General features: G+C 38.0%; 1 protein-coding gene across 2 annotated transcripts in view; it reads right to left on the bottom strand.

Annotated features, from left to right (window-relative positions):
- The window catches only part of Ctf4 (Chromosome transmission fidelity 4), a 175681-nt gene that overhangs the window by 3236 nt on the left and 153583 nt on the right, over positions 1 to 18862 (bottom strand). For both annotated transcript variants that reach the window (XM_067151705.2, XM_067151703.2), the window contains exons 17-18: positions 10569 to 10751; positions 10402 to 10473 (exon numbers count right to left, since the gene is read on the bottom strand). In XM_067151705.2, the coding sequence (XP_067007806.2) occupies positions 10402 to 10473; positions 10569 to 10751 (255 nt within the window). The remainder of the gene's footprint in view (positions 1 to 10401; positions 10474 to 10568; positions 10752 to 18862) is intronic.

The following is an 18862-nucleotide window of genomic DNA, read 5'->3' as shown; positions in this document are numbered from 1 at the left end:
TCCTTCTCCAGCCCTGGATCCCTAACAACTCCAAATCTCTCGAGATGTTGTCAAGCCATCTTGTCCTTGGTCTCCCCCCTCTTCGTTGGCTGCCAGGATGTTGGTCAAGGATCATCTTCGTTGCTTGGTCCTGGTCCATCCTTAAGATGTGCCCCAGATACTGGTCTCCTCTTTTTGGCTTCTACGACTATCTCGAGGTCACCATACAGAACATAGACTTCTTCGTTGGTCCTGATACACCACTGTCCTTGATCGTGAACAGAGCCGAATATCTTTCTCTCCCACACCCGTAGAAAGTTCTTGTCGCGCTCGTTTAGGGTCCGCGTTCTGCACGCATACAGCACAACTGGACGGATTATAACCTGGTGCACGGTGAGTTTTAATCTTCTAGACAGTGTTGCAGTCTTCAGTAACTTCTGGAAGGTGAAGTAACACCTGTTCTCAGCTGCCACCCTAGCCTTTATCTCCTCACTGATCTGGTTCTCCTCAGTCATGAGGGCTTTCAGGTACTTAAACTGTGTCACTCTCTCGTAGGTGTTACCTGCAAATTCCAGGCCTCTCACCTTGAAATCTTGTTTTGTCTCAGGTGTTCACAATGTATTTGTTTTCGTCCTTGTTGATCTGTAAGCCCAGATGTTGTGATCCCTTGCTCAGTGTTGCAGAGCTTCCATCAGGTAGTTCACACTTCTCCCGAGTAGGACAACACCGTCCGCGTAGGCCAGGTACTGGAGGGTTCTGTTGCAAATGGTACCCCCAGGATCTGTAGTATTCGACGCATAACATGCTCCACATAAAGGTTAAACAGAGTGGTTGGCAACGCATCGCCTTGCCTCAACCCTCTCTGCACTTCGAACTCCCCTGAGAGTTGGCCCTGGATCTTCACGTTGACTACTTCTCACAGTCATCAGGACAAGGTTGGTGATCTTCGGTGGCACCTGCATCTCTTCCAACACCTGTTGCAACCTTGACCTGTCCACACTATCGTAAGCCTCCTTGTAGTCAACGTAGAGCTGGTGAACGTTGATGCTGTACTCAACACTTTTCAAGGAAGAGCCGTAGGGTTAGTCTGTTGTTGATCTGTTGTGCTAGAACCCACAATAATAGTCTCCCAGTTGCTTCTCTGCAAAAGGCTTGAGTCTCCTAGCCAGTTCCTTTGAAAAGATTTTGTAGGCCACACTAAATAGAGAGAATCCTTGGTCGTGCTGCACACTGTCTTATCTCCCTTCTTGTAGCTGGGACAGATAAGGGCCGAGTTTCAGTCCCTCGGCATCTCCTCGATCTTCCATTCAGACTGGATCAGGGTGTACATGCCATCTACAAGCTCTTTTCCTCCATACTTGAACAGGTCTGCTGATAGACTGCCCTCTCCTGGCGCTCTGTTATTGCACACGAGGTCAGTTGCCTCCTTCACCTCATTCCTCGTCATTTCGGGAAATGGCTCATGCTCGTCAGTATGTGGGTGGTCAGCTATCGTCTGATCAGGCACCCTTGCTTCTGCCTCTTCAGTGTTCAGGAGTTCTTCAAAGCGCTCTGCCCATTGTGATAAGATCTTCTCCTCCTCTCCAACCAAAAGACCCTTCTTGTCCTTGCAGTATGAGGTTCTGGGTTCAAACCCATTCCTGATGTCCCTTGTTCCCTGGAACATGCCGCAAATCACCTCCTTATTATACAGCTCCTCGATGGCCTGAAGCTGCTCTTTCTCTCACTGTCTTTTCTTCCTTCAAAACACCCTCTTTGCTTCTACCCTCACCATATGGTAGTCTTTTTCTGTTGACTTTGTCGGTCTTTGTAAGGTATTGTCCCTTGCTTTGGTCGTCCTTTGGATATCTTCACATTCTACATCGAACCACTTTGATCTTATGCTTGGTTCTTGGAACCCTACAGATTCTGTCGCTGCATTCATAATGGAGTCCTGAATTGCTCCCCATAGATTTTCTAGAGTAGTGCCTTCTTGTACCTGCCCCTGATCTGCAAGATTGGCTCGGACCATCTCCCTGTACTCATCCCTGATGGTAGCGTTATTCTTCAAGGCTCTGATATCGAATCTCCTCGCCTTCTGGACGTGCGATTTCATGATGTTGGCTATGCGCTCTCTGTATTTCACGACAACCAAATTGTAATCAGAGTCAATGTCCGCACCTCTCCTTGTCCTCATAACCATAACATCCGACCCATGCCTCTGGTCAATGAGGACTTGGTCGATTTAGTTCTGTGTCTCACCGTCAGGAGACTTCCATGTTACCGTATGGATCTTCTTCCACGGAAAGCAAGTGCTGCTAAGGCTCATCTGATGGTCGATGGCAAAGTCCACTAGTCTGAGGCCGTTGTCATTGCTTTCTGGGTGTGTGCTCTCTTCGCCAATCACTGGTCTGAACACCTCCTCCCTCCCAACCTTAGCGTTCATGTCACCAATGATGAACTTCGACGCCACGATGAGGAGCAGCAGCGTACTCTCGGTCAAAGAGAGCACAGAAGGTGACTTTTTTTCCTCAAGGGCATCTTCAGTCGGTGCATGCGTGCTGAAAGGTCACATTGAACAAGGAGAACTTCAGTCTCAATAAGCACAACCTCTCGTTCGCAGGCTTGAACTCCAGCACTGTTGGCTTGAGTCTCCTAGTAACCACGAATCCTGTGCCGAACTGGTTCCTCGCTCCTCCACTGTAGAAGATGGCATAATCTCGTGAGTCCATGATGTCAGCACCCTTCCATCGGATTTCCTGCAAGGTGGTCACAGAAATATTGTAGCTTTTGAGGACTTCCTTTAGATTAATGAAAGTTCCTGCTCTGAGGAGACTCTGGACATTCCAAGTGGCAAACACAACATCTTGTTTTCCTTTTTCATGCTTAGCTGCCATAATTAAATTCCATCCGACTTTTACTATAATTTTGTCTCATAACAAGGGGTTTTTACATGACTAGGTCATTGGGCCAGCGCATAACCTTCTGGGAGGGGGGAGTATGTGCTGCCCACTTTCAAGCCTTAGGATGGCTCACTTTTCTGTCTGGGTGGTCCCATAGCCTTTGTGGATCCCTCCACCTCCTACAACGCAGCAGGTTCCTCTGCTTTTACTCCCTACAGAGGAAAGGTTTCCCTTCCGCCAGCTCCACCTTGTTGATGGTCTCTATATTCACCGTCACTGCAGTTCAGGTCTGTGCACGTATCCCTGTGCATGGAGCCCATGTTATACTCCAAGGGACTGAGCCCCTGCTGCTGTTTCGGCACAGTAATGTTGCCTACCCCTATTAAATATAAATTGTTTATATGTTACATTGTCTAATTAAGAATGATGTGACAATTTGTTGAGTTTGAATTTAAAACTTATTCTAATACTCAAAATACAATGCCTATTAGTTGGTCTCTGTATAACTACATTTACAATCTATTAACTGCTGAATGTCTTAACATTTCTTCGTTGTTTGCACATAAAAACATTTTGTTAAAATTTGGCGTAAACTTTTTCACATGTTATACCATATAGAAATGAAATCTTAATACACTCTCAAAACAGCTGAGTTTAATAGGGTTTTTTAAAGTTTGTGATTGATAACTTTGTTAATGGCAAACCATAAGTGTAAGTTGTGGAACAATGTTACCAATTAACCTTCTAAAAATATTTATGGCTGAAGATGTTCAAAAAATGAACTAAACATGTCCTATGTTTTAACAATCAAGCAATAAAATAAGGATGAGATCCTAATTTTGTATTTGCTTTTTAAGTATTGAATAGGCAGAAATCTAAGTTTTATTATTCTCCTTTTAACAGACTTTCAATACGGAAAAAAATGAGGATAGTCTCTTGCAATGAGTGATCCACTCAAACACAAGACCGAACAGAGTCAAAGATACCTCTTTTGAATTGTTGCGGACAAGGTTATTTTGATAATCTGTAAGGGAGGACTGTTGAGTCTGGCAGAAATAACGTCCTTTGTCTCATGGTCATTCACATCTGTGGAACACCTGGTGAAGAGGAGGTAGGAATTTTCCACATACTGCATCAATTGAATACTCGACACGAGGCTGTGTGGTTTAATTTTTTGTGTATGTATCTAATAAAAATTCTAGTTGAGTTAATTATTTCAAGAAAATTAATGTGTGTTGCTTCAAGACGAGTGCAGAATCAGTGTATTGATAAGGTAGTATTTAAGCGAAGAATGCCTCCTACCATTATGAGGGGCTAAGTTCAGAGGTTGCTGGCTTGCAAGGTGAAGCCAAGAAAACACCACATCAAGTGGCACACTTACAGGACTGTTTAATTCAAATATTGTGTTTTTGTAGGTAGAGATGTAAATGCTTGTCCCTTTAAATAAATTAATAAATCATAACACCGCGTCGTATATGTGGCATGTGTAGAATTAAGTATGTTGCGATAATGATGTGTCTTGTCGTTATTTCATTGTAGAGGTGAATTGTCTGTTATTTATGTCAGCACGCGAGACGGTAAACTGTTTACATACAATTTACAAAATATACATTTAATGTTAACCTAGTCAATACTTACAATACCACATTTTGTGGTTAAATATTTATAAATGATAGAAAGGTTGTGAACATGTTTCGCCCTTCTTAATGGGCATCATCAACACAATGAATAACCTTAAAACAAATAATTACAATTAAGAACATTTACAATTATTGGTCATATAAAATTGGAATGAGATGTTGTGATGTTAAAAGTTATTTTCGATATCATGATTAGAAAGTTTGACGCGAATGTTACAAACACAAGTTTTAACTATTGCAGAACATTTTTACAATATTGTCTAAAAAATATATATCGGCATTCGTCTGGAATTGAAATAGATCTTCTTCTTTTAATTTTTGGTGAAAGTCAATGTTATTGTCGTGTTCACCACCAAGCAGATTTGAAGGAAAAAATATGTAAAAAACATATGTTCTTATTATAGAAATTAGGTCAGGAATGAACAATTGGTGTTATTTCTTGAGTTAAATTGGTTAAAACACTTTCAGGTGAGAATACGTTGAAATGGAATATACGTTGAAAAATTATCAATGTACAAGTTGGAATGGTTAATGCTATAACAGTAGTCTTCCAGATTGTTGTGTAAATCTCAATGGTTAGAACTGCAAAGAAATATAAAAAAGTATTTAATGTGTATGTATAACTAATGTATGTGATTGTTATTGATTAGTTATACATACACATTAAATATGTTTTTATATTTCTTTGCAGTTCTAACCATTGAGATTTACACAACAATCTGGAAGACTACTGTTATAGCATTAACCACTTGTACATCGGATAAATTTTCAACGTATATTCCATTTCAACGTATTCTCACCTGAAAGTGTTTTAACCAATTTAACTCAAGAAATAACACCAATTGTTCATTCCTGACCTAATTTCTACAATAAGAACATATGTTTTTTACATATTTTTTTCTTCAAATCTGCTTGGTGGTGAACACGACAATAACATTGACTTTCACCAAAAATTAAATAATAATAATGCTATTTGCTTTACGTCCCACTAACTACTTTTACGGTCTTTGGAGACGCCGAGGTGCCGGAATTTAGTCCCGCAGGAGTTCTTTTACGTGCCAGTAAATCTACCGACACGAGGCTGTCGTATTTGAGCACCTTCAAATACCACCGGACTGAGTCAGGATCGAACCTGCCAAGTTGGGGTTAGAAGGCCAGCACCTTAACCGTCTGAGCCACTCAGCCCGGCTCACCAAAAATTAAAAGAAGAGGATCTATTTCAATTCCAGACGAATGCCGATATATATTTTTTAGACAATATTGTAAAAATGTACTACAATAGTTTTAACTTGTGTTTGTAACATTCGCGTCAAACTTTCTAATCATGATATCGAAAATAACTTTTAACATCACAACATCTCATTCCAATTTTATATGACCAATATTTGTAAATGTTCTTAATTGTAATTATTTGTTTTAAGGTTATTCACTGTGCTGATGATGCCCATTAAGAAGGGCGAAACATGTTCACAACCTTAATATCATTTATAAATATTTAACCACAAAATGTGGTATTGTAAGTATTGACTAGGTTAACATTAAATGTATATTTTGTAAATTGTATGTAATCACTATTGTCAATACAGACCAAAAATGATATTAATGACTTGTAACGGTAAACTGTGTTTAAATTTCTTTCTTTTTTTTAAAATTGAAGTTAAATATTACAATGAAAATCAATGAAACTAGCAATTTTCTGCTGCTCTGCCCGCAGTCTACAAAGTATGGTGGTGTTCGATACTATCCTCACGGATGTATTTGCAAAGTTTTGAGTTAATAAAATAAAGCACATGATCTGCTGTGGTAATAGAATGTAATATTATGTCAACAAAACACTTGAAAATACATCATACAAAGAAATTGAATTAAATGTTCCTTGGAACAACACTACGTGCCGAACTGTTAAAAAGTCCTTCAAAGATCTTCTTCATGGAGACAAATGTACTCATAACTTTTCTGAGAATCTACCAATTTAAGTAGTTATTACCTCAAAAGAAAACGCTTGATCCACTGAGTGTTTTTAGACCAAAATGAACTGTGTACCTCAATTGGAACGAAAGATATGATTGCTTCAAAGAGACAAAAAATTGAAAAATCAAATAATTTGAGGAAGGCAGAAGTTAAGTGATTTATAGTACCTGATTACAAATCTGTACATGAATACCTTTCAGTAAAAAAAAAAGAAATTGAAGGAAATCGACCGGATAGAATTGTTTTAATATACAGATAATGTTCGGGCCAGTGAAAGTTATAATAATGATAAAAATAACCATTATAATTGCGATAAAGTCAAATAATAACTTATCAAAATAATAATAATAATAATAATAATAATTAATAATAATAATCACATCAGGATTAAACTGAGATGATAATAACAATGTGTTCAGCAATTAGGTAAGCAAGATTTGCAGCTTATATCTAAATCCAGTGAAGTATGATAAAGTTTTGCATTTTGGGATATTTACATTTTGTGACACCGTGTATTTGTGATATAGAAAATTACGGCATGCTATTTTGCTCCTGAGGTCTGGAAAATTTTGAGAAGTTAATTTTGAGATCATTACAAAGTTGTTTGGTTATGGGATCGCTTGTATTTAAAAGTTTCAAGCAAGGAAAAAATGGATTGTAATGGAAATAAAATAATATGACAATTAGGAAGAAGTTAAAGGCAGAGTAAGCCTATATTTTATGAGTGATGTAGAAAAAGCAGGACAACGAGGATAACAGGTCCTGTATTGCAACTGAAAGGAATTTTTGTGACATGGTGTATAAGTTGATGTGCAATATTTCTGAGACAGGCTGTATAAGAGGAGCAATGTCCTGTAGCGATCCAGAACGACTGAAGAATGTAAGGGTTGTCAAATCCAACTGAGTGCGTTATAACGCCTATTTTAAGTAAAAGTTGATGTTCTCCCATGATTATTTTTTATGTAAGACTGTAGGTAATGGCAGTTAAGTCTAGGTGACGATTCTATTTGATACCAGCAAAGTGCATTTTGTGATGGCCGACCTCATGAACAAAATACATTCTGACACACGGTCAAGATAATACTTAATTATTGTAAATTGAATTTTATTCTGTATCTTTACGAGAAGAATAATCACGGACTGGAAACATTGCTGGTGAGAGAATGAATTTTATTAGGGAGTTTAGCCAGCATAGTTGATGAGAAGTTACTTCACTGGATAGTTCACGATGATATATGTTTGGAGTGCTGACACTGCAGGTCACTTGGAGCCTCACACTCGAGTTATGCCGTGAATATCATGATGGTTGTGATTAATTGTTTTCAGTGATATTACGTAATGTCAAATGAGATTTTGAGTTTATTTTTATTTAGCGAACTTCACCACATGTGTTGAAATTGTAATGAGAAATAGATTAAACTATTCAAACCTGTTCTTTAATTTTGATTTCATGCTTTATCATAGGAAATAGACACAGGAATATTTCTAGATTCAAATTCATTTCTGTAGCGAATTTCACTTCGTGTTAAGAGTTTCCACGAGGATCAGACTTGAATATCCGGACAACGTGTTAAAGTTTCGATTTTGCCTGGCAGTATGAGTGATGTATAGATACCATAATGTTGGCTCAACGACAGATTTAGGATGCAGTGTGTATTATAATTATCGTTAAGGATGAGTAGACACTGTAATGTTGACTCAACAACAAGATTAGGATGCCATCTGTACATAGCCAAGTCATAGGTTAGGCATTTTTGCAAATTGACTTTAACGATTTTAGTGTTTGTAGTAGTGGATACGAGTGTGGAAGATACTAGCAGGTACTATTTAGGCCATGTTTGGGCGTAATCCTCACTAACAAGTGATAAATATCATTATGGATCCGTATTGAAGATACTATAAATAGAATGCTAATTAGTTTATAATATCACCTATTCAATACATTAAAATTTTGAATTAGGTTTTTATCTTTATTTCCATATGACACATGTTTCACCTTTCATTGATGACATCCTCAGTCACAGTACTACCTCAAGGCATTGTAAATTGAATTTTATTCTGTAGCTTTACGAGAAGAAAACATCGCGAATTGCAAACATTGCGGGTGAGAAAATGAATTTTATTGGAGATTTAGCCAGCATAGGTGATGAGAAGTTACTTCAATGGATAGTTCACGATGATACATATTTGTAGTGTTGACATTGCAGGTCACTTGGAGCCTCACACTCGAGTTATGCCGTGAATATCGTGATGGTTGTGATTATTGTTTTCAGTGATCTTACTTATTGAGTTTATTATTTTAAATTTTTTAGTAATTACAATTTAAATACAAATCAGGTACCTGATTTATGCCTTGAGGTAGTACTGTGGCTGATGATGCCTTCAATGAAAGGCGAAACATGTCTCATATGTAAATAAAGATAAATTCCTAATTGTTTAAAATTTTAATGTATTGAATAGGTGATATTATAAATTAGCATCCTACATAATCTTCACTAGCTGGAAGGTGCTTGCGTAATAGCGTTGCATCAGTAGCGGCATGAATGTAAGGGTTGTCCCACATGGAAACCTGGCTAATGGAGACTGATCCATACTACTTAGCCGTGTGCCTTCAAGTTCGATGAACTTTCGTTACTATTTGTTCCTATTTCTTTACTTTAAGATTTATTGTTCAGGTAGACGGTATATTATGATAGTGCTGTGTGTTAACACTTAGTTAATTTTTGTAGGATTTACACTACGGATGCGGTTTTGATTCGTCAGCTGTTATTACATTATATTTTCATTTTTCGTTATTCATATTATTTATGTGAGACTTTGATCCTCTGATCACTTGTAGCTTGGTTTAAGGAGACACGTGAAGAGAGACACATTTGTACTTGTAGTCGTAGTTACAGAGAATTGGAAAGATTTCATGTTGTTTGTTTTATATTGTGGACTAGTATTTTAACAAATTTAACGACGTAACTGTTTCATAACCTGAAAGCTGGTTTAGTAAGAACATTTTCAAGTGATTTATCATTTTTCTTTAACTTCAGTGTTTGGCATTTCTTCTAAACGCATAATGAATTAATGTTTTCCTGCATTTCACAGTTTTTGTTCCTTCAGAACGATGTAATGTAAGATCCCTTCGGATCAAGTGGTGTTGGTTCCTTCTGAACATCTGTTTGGGGTGATTCATGTTTCAACATTGGGATTCACCTGTAACTTAAGGGTGTCACGAGATGGCAATACATGGTAGAATTTTATTTTGACTGTGATAATTGCTGTTAACTTGTTATAAACACCATGCTTTCAAGTAATATTTCACAACCTATCCAAAGCAACTGATAGTCAATTTGGTTCAATTAAGGATCCATTCGGGGGATGTTCCAATATCCGAGAGGATAGTCAAATGGTGGATAACCTTAATTAAATGTAAATCCGGAATTCTGCTTGTTGAAGGTAAGATTTTCCACAGATGGTGTGGGTTAATTCTCAGTTATTGTTTGGATCAATGTTGCCCGATTTTCAGGTTTTCTATTCTTTTTCTGGTTTTTGCTCTCCACGAATCTTACACTGTGTTTTCATTCTTTGGAAGACAATAATATAAACAATATTTTTACTACTCACATTATGCACTGTGACTGCGTTATAACATGTTGTGACAAATTTAACTGATTTGTCTTGCCCATTTAGTAAAACTAATTATCGTGATTACACTGAATAAAATTTTTAGTAAGCACATTTTTGCTCCTCATCTGAAGTAGTTATGTGTTCTCCTCGGAACCCTATTGATTAGTCAATGAAGTGAGAAAAAAAAAAACAGAAACGTAATGACCCCAAGATTCGAGTCACAATTGCTCTACCAAAGTAGCCGAGGCAGACGACCAACGATGGAACGGTAAGTTCAAGGGTTCATTATTGTGATGGATTCATTCTCTACTAACCTTTGTATTCTGGCAACTGTCTTCTTTACTCTTGACATTTGGAGTATGATTTTCTTTGGTAGTTAATGGGTTCTAAAGAGAAAGAAAAACTTCAATGTAACATCAGCTTAGTAAAACATTTCCTAATTGAAGCATACCAATTATGTATCAACAATTTGTGCTCTAACCTGCTTCTCTTTTGTGTTTAGTTCCTTGAAGCGTTTCATACCCAGACGAGTTATCTCCGTTGCATTCATGTTTGGAAATTCTTCCTGAAGAGCTGCCTTTTCAGCAGCAAACCACTGTACAAATGTCATTCCTGGTTTACTATCAGAAGCTGGAGACTTCCCTTTTAGACTTGTCTGCTTCTTCTGGAAAAATCATCACAGAAATAACATTCAAAACACAACACATTACAAAAACATCGTAAATGCAATTTAAATAAAAGAGACCATATTTCCAAATCAGGAATATATGAAGCAAATTGTAATGGCACATATATTGGCCAAATAAAACCCCAGTTTCCATACCAGGAACAAAGAACACACATTGAAAATAATAGAAAATCATTATATATAAAAGTTGCCTCTGCTGGAAAGATGTAGTGTTTACAGTGCACTATGTCTTCTGGTATGGGCTAGAATAAATTTGTTACTTTTATTCATTTTTCTCAGTCTCATTCTTGGCTTTGACAATATGAAAGTGACCGAGGTATGAGCAATGCTGGTAATACCATTCCTTATGCAGCCAGACCGTGTTATCAATGGTGTGAAAATATCACTTATGGTGTCGGCTGATGCATGCATTTCAGTGGGCTCGGCAGACTGATATGTAATAGCAACTTCTGGCCCAGTGGGGAAAGCAACGGGAAACTACCTCCCTTCCCATTTCCCTAGTATGCCTCCTCAGTGACACCTAAGCTATCATTACAGCTGTTCTCAGAGTTATGAGGCTCAAACCAGCCTTCGGGCTGAATACCCAACATACACACGCATATATAAAGGAGGCAATAGAAATATTGTGAAAAAAGCCAACCAGAATAACTCCAACGATCACACACGAGTAGAGGACTCGGAATCTGGGAAAAAATATGAGGGGTGGACAAAAATGTCATCTTACAATCGTATGCTAAGTGACTATCCTGTCGATGTTGGGTTCTACAGCTAGTGTTGGTGAAAATGTTATTATTAATCCACATAAAATGCAACAATAATCCTGGGACATACTAGACTCCTAACTAAACTCAAAAGCAGCAATTCCCCAACTCACAGCTAAGCGGTGTTAATATTACTTTCTCAAATGCAGTAAGAAATCTCGGCATCATTATGGCAAAAAATCTAATTTGGAACGAACACATGATGAGCGAATGCAGGAGAGTACATGCTTCTCTCTATCCCCTCAAATATCAACAATACTACCTCCCACTAAATATAAAAATCAGATTGTTTCAAACTCTCATTTTCAGTTCTTTAATTATTGTGATGATGTACAGTAGAAGTCCGCTATAGTAAGTACGGCATATAGCGAGAACTCCGTTTTAACAACAGATGTTTTCGTCCCTTGAAAATCCCTATATTAAACTATGTATCATCCTTCAGTTATTGCAAGAAACCAATCCCTGATGCATCCGTTATTATGAGCGATTAAGCGTGCATGATATATCCGTTATTGATATTTATGCACTCCAGTGATTTTACTGAATGCGATCGATCATCTTAGGTTAGTTTTCTTGCTATGTGCACTAGTGAGCTCTTTCGTCGAAGATCAAACTCGTAGGCGATGTTCAGAGACGATTAGTAATACTCGTTGACTAATGTTCCGTAAACACAATTCGAAATAAAAATGAACATGTTTCCGTAATAAATATGTAAATAACATAGCCGATAGCAGTAGCTAACACATTAGAAATAAAGGTTGAAATAAACGATTGCTTAATTTTAATGCTATGTATTGAAATTAAGTAAGAATGTGATACACCTCAAAATACGGCGCAGAGAGCACGACTGATTTCAGAGGTTAGTTCATTCAGTAAAACCTCACTGGGATGTTTCTGCAGAGGAAAGAGAATGTGTTAAGCGAGAAAATGTACTATTGAATACACAAATAAAAACTATCCAACAGTTACAAGTAAACACTTGATATGTTTTTTTCCTTTCTCGACCTGCATGCATTTTACGTCGTGTATGTACAGGTACTATGAAAGATATCGATATTTACCGTTTCTATAAAGATGAGATGAGAGTATTAAAAGACATGAAAAAGACGAGAAAACAAATATGAAAACCTTTTTCTCTGGGGATTATTAAATAACAACAGTGTAATAAAAGGTGTGTAAAACACCAGAGAACAGATATAAAAACATTTGCACTATGCGTCATAAAAGTATCAGTGCATTATTGCAGATCGCACACTCTTTCTAAATCAAATGTCAGCTTAAGCCTCATATTTCAGACCAATGGGTTATTAAACATTTTTTGGCCAGGCTGAATGGCTCAGACGGTTAAGGCGCTGGCCTTCTAACCCCAACTTGGTAGGTTCGATCCTGGCTCAGTCCACTGGTATTTGAAGGTGCTCAAATATGACAGCCTCGTGTCGGTAGATTTACTGGCACGTAAAAGAACTCCTGCGGGACTAAATTCCGGCACCTCGGCATCTCCGAAGACCGTAAAAGTAGTTAGTGGGACGTAAAGCAAATAACATTATTAAACATTTTTTCTCGCCATGAATTGGAGGTTAAACTCAGCCATGTGCCAGAGAATGATTTTGACTGTCAACTTCAATGCAACAACACTTCGATTGATTAGAGTCGAAACTCGAAGGTGTGAGTTTCAACATATACCCAACCGTTGAAAAATGGGAATGCCTGTCCACTTACTGTATTTTAATATCATCTTCATTAGTCAGCGATGTTTTCAGTATCTATACCACAAGACAAATATGCACCACACTAGTTAACTTCACACGATTATGTTCCCATCCTGTACGTATGCTATCACGCGACAAATATTCACTACCCTTCACTGTATCACTCAACACACAATAAAATTTCCAACTTCTGAACGGAATGGGAAATACAAGCACAAACAGGCTTACTGGGTTATTCAGCAATATCAATGAAAATCAGAAAGCAAAATTGAACTTTCCTGAGGCTAACGGCTTGCTTCCCGAAGGTATAATTTACCCTTTAAAGTTCAGGAATTCAAGGCCATTTCTCGTTTTCCCCGCAACTTTCCTCGAGCTGCTTCTTGTGGCGAGGGCTCTAATCTGAATTGGAAATCGCGTTCCTTTGACAAGGGATGACAAAGAACCTTTTCAGGGCTACGAAAAATGTGATCATTTTAAACAGTAATGGTGAATATTTGTGACACAATAAGTGACGTATTTTGGTATAGATTTAATACGATGTGAATCGAGACTTCAAAAGTACAAGGTGCTAAGTGAGATATTGTCGTAATGAGGAACGCATTAACGAGGTTTCACTGTATTTTCTCTTGTCTGGGTAATTTCTGGAAAGGTTATTCCTACGTAAATTTATACCAAAAAGGTTATCATTACTCTACTGGCGTTTGAAAGGTCTTAATGATTCATATGAGGTTAAGTTAGGTTAGGTGACGCTGTTTGAATAAGAAAACAGCAATGATTGCTCAAAAGCCATTGGAGTGATACTATTCCAATTTTTCAGAATGAAATTGGACATTAGCTTTCACATCTCAGAATTAAAAAAGTAACTAATGAGTAAACTGTAATATGAAATGCCCAAACGCAAGTGTTTAACAAACTGACTTCCGTTGCATACCGATTTTGATGTGTGTGAGCTTCATACCACAATTTAATGAAAATCGGATATAACAACAATCCGCTATAGCTATTCGCCATTATGAATTCTTGCTATAACAGACTTCTACTATTTATTGATGTGACTACTGAACAGACCAATAATCTATAGAAAGCATTAAAATAATTCGTCTTCTTCATGTGCCATGTCCTCGCAGAATGTTGGCGATCAGTAGCATAACCTGTAGTTCATAGCTGTTCTTCCAGAGTTCCACCCCAAACCACTGGCTCAAGTTGCCGAGCCACGATGTTGTTCTACTCCCCGGACCATGTTTTCCGTGGTATTTACTGTTCCACATCATATGACTAAAATATTCTAGCTTCCTTCTCTTGATGGTAGTGAGAATTTCTGGTTCTTTGTTCATACGGTGCAAAACTTGTATATTGGTCATTTTCGCTGTCCAAGGTATCTTCAGCATTCTTCGGGACGTCCACATTTCAAATGCTTGCAACTTCTTGCACATGGTCTCAGTGTCCATGCCTCAACGCCGTATAACACAAGGCTGAAAACGTAGCACCAGAGTAGTCGTGTCCGTAGTGTAATGGAAATATCACGGCTTATCAAAAGTTTTCTACGTCTCTGAAAAGTAGTTCTAGCCAGCTCAATTCTGCGTAATTTGGTCCCTTGCGATTCTGCTTTGAGCAAGTTTTATTGTATCTGTTCCTGAGATTTTAGGATTAGACTATAGTTACACTTAGTAAAATTAATTAAGCTGCATTTTTAATTTAAGATTATTACCATAGTTAGTATAACATTTTTAAAAACATTTTTTGTAACATATACAGTAAAACCTCGTTAATTCAAAGTCGTTGGGACTCAAAAATCGGACTTCAAATTACACAATTTCGAATTAACCGCCAATTCACAATTCAGAAGTACCAACCATTGCCGCGTTACAAAATATTCTAAGGCCCGTTACTGCATGCATTTAACCTTGATTCACAGTTTATACCTTTCAAATGCCATGAAAAAAGAACTATTTCCAAAATATAACCAAGAAGGTGCATTTACAGTATTCAAATAATACACTCAGATATCTCACTCGTAAACATAACCTCACGCAACGAAAGAAAGAAAGAAAAAAAAAGCACGATTCAAAGATGAGGAGAAATCTATGCTCGCTTCCATGTGCAAGTGCTTTATTAATTGGATTAATATACTGTATGCAATTTAGATGCCTTGTATTTACACAGGAAGTACCCGATGCCCTTAAAATCAAACTTTCTTATGACTCTATCCTTGTACGATTTCCCGCCATGGCACTTCTCGCGTACTTCAGAAATGTAAACACTTGCTGCGTCACGAAGTATTCTAAGACCCATTAATACATGCAGTCACCTCGATTCACAGTTTAAACTTTTCAAATGCCATGGAAAAAACTATTTCCAAAATGTATCCAACGAGGTGCATTTACAATGTTCAAATAATGCACTTGGATAAATCACTGACAAACATATCCTCACGCAACGAAAGGAAAAAAAATCGCACAATTCAAAGACGAGGATAAATTATGCCGGTTCCCCTGTTCAAATGCATTATTTTTTGGATTTCTTTACTGTCTGCATTTTTATTATAGATGCTTTGTACTGGCATGGAAAGTGCCCGACGCTCTTAAAACATTGTGGCTTATCGAAGTTTCCTATGTCGAGGGGATAAAGTATCTCGCTTCCACGTGCATTGCAACGCAGTTTCACCGGCAATGTCAATATTGTTCGGTGCCTACGAATTTATTATATTTGCCACGGTTTTTCGTCAACTTTCGGCATCGCCAGTGTTTGCAGATTCTGTTTTCCCGCACACTGCATGTTGCGTGATATTACGGCGTTCCTTAAAAGAACACAAAAGAATTCCGATTTCATTCAACTTAGCAATCATGAAGCGCACCGTAGACCCACTGAAGTGAGTGTAAGTGCGGAAAGCTACCCCTCCACGTTCCGGAACGCGCGTTCTATTATGACACGTAGTGGATAAATTTCGAGTTGAAATTACTCTGTAACATACTATTGTTTTAAAATGTAAAGGCAGTTTCGGATTAAAAGTCTGAATTTCGGTAATGGGGCCGACATTGTACTTCGAATTACGAATTATCCGTATTTCGAATTAAACAATTGAAATAACATGCAAAACTGTATCTCATGTTTCCGGGAAAGAGAGCTTCTTCGAATTAGGCGGGATTTTGAATTAACCAATTTCGAATTATCGAGGTTCTACAGTAATCATCTTTTTATATTACTGTTGAGTATAAAACAGGGTCAGGAGCCCATACTTCATCATTAATAAAGGCCTCCTCCTCCTCCTCCTCCTCCTTCTTCTTCTTCTTCTTCTTCTCCTCCTCCTCAGGACAGCCAATGGTGGGTTTTGAACCCAAATCTCCTGAATGAAGAGCTTGGTTCCATACATGTAGCACATTAACACACGTGGCCACTCTGCTTAGTGTTGCACTTGCTTCTTTTTTTCGTATTATATTCCTCCTCTCCCATAGTCTTTGATTAATTTGACGACCTGGTTGTCTTTTCCACAACTCACAGATGCATGAACATGAAACATCTTACTTAGCCACAATCATCCACGCTGAACTAGTCACTCTCAAACAGGCGAGAACGTAAGTAATCAGATGTGCCGCACTCTTGATATATTTTTTCATTTATTGCTTTATATCACAAGATACAAAAACTTGCCTATTTTAATACTAACAACAGCTATCATTCTCGTTCTCGGGCCCTTTGCTGCACATTCCACACACGTTATTATGTTCAAATATTCCACCTAACTTCTCAGATAGAAATGTCAACATCATGCCAATAAGACGACCTTAACATCCGCTCACTGGATTCCTTACACATCGTTTTTATGCTACTGATTTAACATTGTGCACCACATTATCAATTTTCACCGACACAACAGAAGAATTTTAACGCCAAGTTTTACTGAATCATCCCACATGGACAATTTTAATGTCAACAATATATTTTTAAGTGTTGTGCTCTGAACAATCCTGAACACTCTTCACCATTTTAATTGACGTATTCGGGTACCCGAATTATTTTAGTGTGTTGCTTTGTCTTTGTCCTGGTTGCTTTCTCTTAAAGACTTTTGCGGCTGATGATGTCTACAAGTTAGACGAAACATGTCCCGTCATATCTTTAAAAATGATATGTAAGTAACTAGATAATAAAGAATCTTGGTATTGTAAAGGTGGAACATTTGACTCAACCTTCAAAGTATAGAAGCTAAGATGACATGGTCACTTCCTATTTGGAAGACTATAGTGCGAAGTGAGCCATCTGGTGATGAACGAGAGTATCTTTATAACATACCAACGGTCAAGTAATTTCATGACCCAACAGTTATTGTCAGAGAAGTCTTAATCGTGGATAGATGTGTTTCTCTTCTGAAGATACCGAGCAAAGTCTCTGCGATATGTAGAAGAATTCTACTCATTGTTTCTGTGACACAGCAAACTCCCAACAGATTATCATGTCTATTAATATGGACTAAGAAAGCATCAGCTTAAATATTGTAAATGTAGGTTCACATTGGGAACTTTTTGTCTAGAACTGTATACGACATTTTATATTGTACAGACTTGTTCCATAGAAAAGAAGAGAAGAGTGTTTACACTGAAACATTTGTATAAAACATGCGCAAGTCAGTTTCAGTATGGATATCAGTGAGGAAACTTCGTTGTTCTGTGCAGTTGATGCTGCTTCTGCTGTATCTGTGGAATAAAACATGAGAAAAAACCAAGACCCAGGTGATGGACAAGAGGAATTCAAATGGGGCATATCATCATCATTATCATCTACCAATGTCCAGCTCCTGCCAGGTTGGGGTGTTGTTGAGCTACTACTCTTTACCTCTCCTTCCACCACCCCTCTTCAATAATTGTATTCCAGTCCAGTCTTCTTTTTCTTAGACTGCAGAGTCCATTCATCTTGCTCTGGGCCTTCCTCTTATGCTCTCTCCTTCTGTCTTAGTCTCCAACACTTGTTTTGGTATCCTGCCCTCCTTCATCCTCATAACATGTCCATCATCATCATCATCATCATCATCATCATCATCATCATCATCATCATCATCATCATCATCATCATCATCATCATCATCATCATCTGCAGTTTCCAGCTGTTGGCCGGGTCTGCTTATAACATGTTCAAACCATCTCAATTTATTCTTCTCCATCCTATCACTCAGTTTTTCTACCCCTATCTCCCTTCTGACTTATACATTTCTTACTCTGTCTGTCCTTGTCTTTCCTACCATACTCCTCAGGAACTTCATCTCACTGGCCTGAATTATACTCTCATTTCTTGCTGTCAAAGTCCCAGTCTCTGATGCATATGTTAATGTAGGGGTATATTGTATCTTGTACACTATCTCCTTACATTTCACATGAACTTCTGTGTTCAAGACCAGGTTCCTTACATTCTGGTAGAACGTATTTCCCTGCTTGTACCCTTCTGCTGATCTCCTTATCTAACCTTGCAATGGGGCATATCATTCACTATTAAAGGAATCATACTTGGGGACAAAACATGACGAGCTCGCCTCACACCACTACCCTCCAGCAGCAGCCCGGTGTCAATTAGCAGCTTTTAGGATTTACCAAGTCTTCTGTAGCTGGAGTTGCCAAATCGTCTACTGCAT

The sequence above is a fragment of the Anabrus simplex genome, chromosome 7 (genome assembly GCF_040414725.1).
Source record: "Anabrus simplex isolate iqAnaSimp1 chromosome 7, ASM4041472v1, whole genome shotgun sequence".
NCBI classification, from domain to species: domain Eukaryota; kingdom Metazoa; phylum Arthropoda; class Insecta; order Orthoptera; family Tettigoniidae; genus Anabrus; species Anabrus simplex.
This window is presented reverse-complemented; position numbering and strand designations above follow the sequence as displayed.